Consider the following 2,329-nt stretch of genomic DNA (forward strand, 5'->3'; position numbering starts at 1 on the left):
AGCTCTGAAAAGAGACTTTAACTTCCACGATATTGTTAGGGATGTGTAAGATCATCTCAAAGCACCACACAGGCACATTTATTACAGTTAATTTTGTGACAGATTTTCACAGCCACTTTTGGAAACAAACTTGTTTATTCTTTTTGAAACACTTTTACAAGATTTTCCTAAAATTCCAAAGTAAGTACTAATCCTGATAAGGTGGATCAGTGGCGCTAAATCCTTAGTTTATCTTTTTGAAGGAGAGCTCTGGAGGTATAATGGGCCAGCACAGTTAATCAGCATTGGACTTATAATGAAAAATAGACTTCTCCATGGCATCCTTGATCAGCCATCGGCCCCCTCTTTCCACCTGCTCGATTCAGGGAAGCGTTCTGGAGCATCCTGCCTTGCCCACATNAGTTAAATGCATTTAAGGAATGTCTTTGCATATATTGTCAAAGACTCTTGAAAGCTATCTTTCTAACTTGAACATAATTTTCAGTTTTGGAATCCCTTTCTCTCCCTCGTGGGCTTCCTAGGAGATTTAAGAGGATATTTTTAACCCAGTATCTCTTAAAATTATTAGCCATTACCACCTTCTGAGTTGTGATTTGTGGTTGTTGTTTTGTTTCCTTTTTTTATTACTTTTTAAAACCTGGTCAACGTTGAGTGTTGTCATATGTTTTTAATAAAAGCACTTTTCTGTTTCTATTGTCTGCTTGGAGGCTGGGGTACGGCCATTTCTCGTTCTCCTGATTCACGGAAGATGTTGATCAGAACTGAAGCCAGGAGCCAGACCGCTAGGTCATTTGATGCCCAGGAGCCCTGGGCGGCCATGTCAGGGAGTTTCTGCTCAAGCCAGGTGACTTAGCCCAGGATAACAGTAGATTCTGATACGGGTGAGAATTGTTCCACACGTGGCCACAGTCATGCCTCTGGCACAGTGGACGTGGGTTCAGGAGGTCTGTCTCTCTTCAAGGATCATGAACTGAAATTGCTAAACTTTGGGAGTTTTCAGTGACACCCTTCAAAGTGCTCACGCTGTGACATGGATCAGCTGAGAAGGGCAGATGCGCTTTTGCCCCGTGGGGCATCTATCTGTGTAACTTTCTCCGAGCCAGGCCACAAGGGGCGCTTAGGCCCGCAGACGCCCACTGTGATTGGTTGACGAGATGCCAAGTAACGGGACCATCCAGTCACCTTCAACGCAGGTAGGTTTGCTGAGAGACTCCCTGCGTGACACTTCATCCAATCAGAAGTGAAGCTGGCCCGAGACTTGGCGCCATACTGCGTACCCAAGTGCCCCTGCTTCTCCGATCCACAACCGCCATTGTCTGGTCGTGCCAGGTAATGGCCGCTGCCTCCGTCATGGCTGAACCTTCCTCCGAGACGACCCCTGAGGAGCAGCTGATCACCCAGGAGCCCAAAGAGGCCCACTCCACGACGGCCCAGAAGCAGAGCAAGCAGAGGAAGCGAGGGCGACGTGGGCCCCGCAGGTGCCACGCCAACTGCCGCGGGGACAGCTTCGCCACCTATTTCCGCCGGGTGCTGAAGCAGGTTCACCAGGGCCTCAGCCTTTCCCGGGAGGCCGTGAGTGTCGTGGATTCTTTGGTCCATGACATACTGGACCGCATCGCCACCGAGGCTAGTCACCTGGCCCGCTCCAGCAAGCGCCAGACCATCACCACCTGGGAGACCCGGATCGCTGTGGCTTGCTGCTGCCGGGGGAGATGGGCAAGCTGGCAGAGTCCGAAGGCACGAAGGCTGTCCTCAGGTACACCAGGAGCAAGTGCACTCCCTCAGGAGCACCCAAGCACCACGGAAACCCAAAGGGTCTTTTCAGAGCCACCCAACGTGGCCCAAAAGACCAGTGCCTTGCCAAGGAGGGGACCCCACCAGAGGTTGGGCTGGGTGGTGCCCTTCCGACTTGGGGGGCATGTGGTGTGTGGCATCCTGCGATTTTTCAAGCATTTTCCCCTCAATACTAAACATTGTCAACTCCAATATATCTGTAGTGCAGTTTGCTCCAAGGAAAAGTAGTGGGTGTTTCCGTGATCGTGTTTCATTTCCTCAGTTTCCTAAATGGTCATTTTTATTAGTTATGTTTCTAGGTTATCTTTATGGTGATATTATTATTGCACTGATCTTTACCTTTTTCTCTCTCATTCTCCTGTGACTGGATGGTGGAATTTTCCAGAACTTCACTATATGCCATACAGCAACAGAGAAAGTGAATAGGCTGATACAAGAATCAAGGTAACCTTCCTAAACCTTTTCAACACCTCTCCCATCGCGAATCCATGTAAGTAAGCAAATGAGGCCCAGTTAAAGTGTAAATACAGCTAAA

General features: G+C 48.9%; 1 protein-coding gene across 1 annotated transcript; it reads left to right on the plus strand.

Moving 5' to 3' along the window:
* Positions 1 to 1,317: 1,317 nt before the first annotated feature.
* Positions 1,318 to 2,238, plus strand: LOC108544889 (histone H2B type W-T). The gene is given in 3 exon segments (XM_017896299.1): positions 1,318 to 1,690; positions 1,693 to 1,756; positions 2,180 to 2,238. Coding segments are annotated over 3 exon segments (459 nt in total). The 5' UTR covers positions 1,318 to 1,332; the 3' UTR covers positions 2,217 to 2,238.
* The last annotated feature ends 91 nt before the right edge of the window (positions 2,239 to 2,329 follow it).

This window comes from Rhinopithecus bieti, unplaced genomic scaffold (assembly GCF_001698545.2).
Source record: "Rhinopithecus bieti isolate Rb0 unplaced genomic scaffold, ASM169854v2 scaffold_28531, whole genome shotgun sequence".
Classification (NCBI taxonomy): Eukaryota; Metazoa; Chordata; class Mammalia; order Primates; family Cercopithecidae; genus Rhinopithecus; species Rhinopithecus bieti.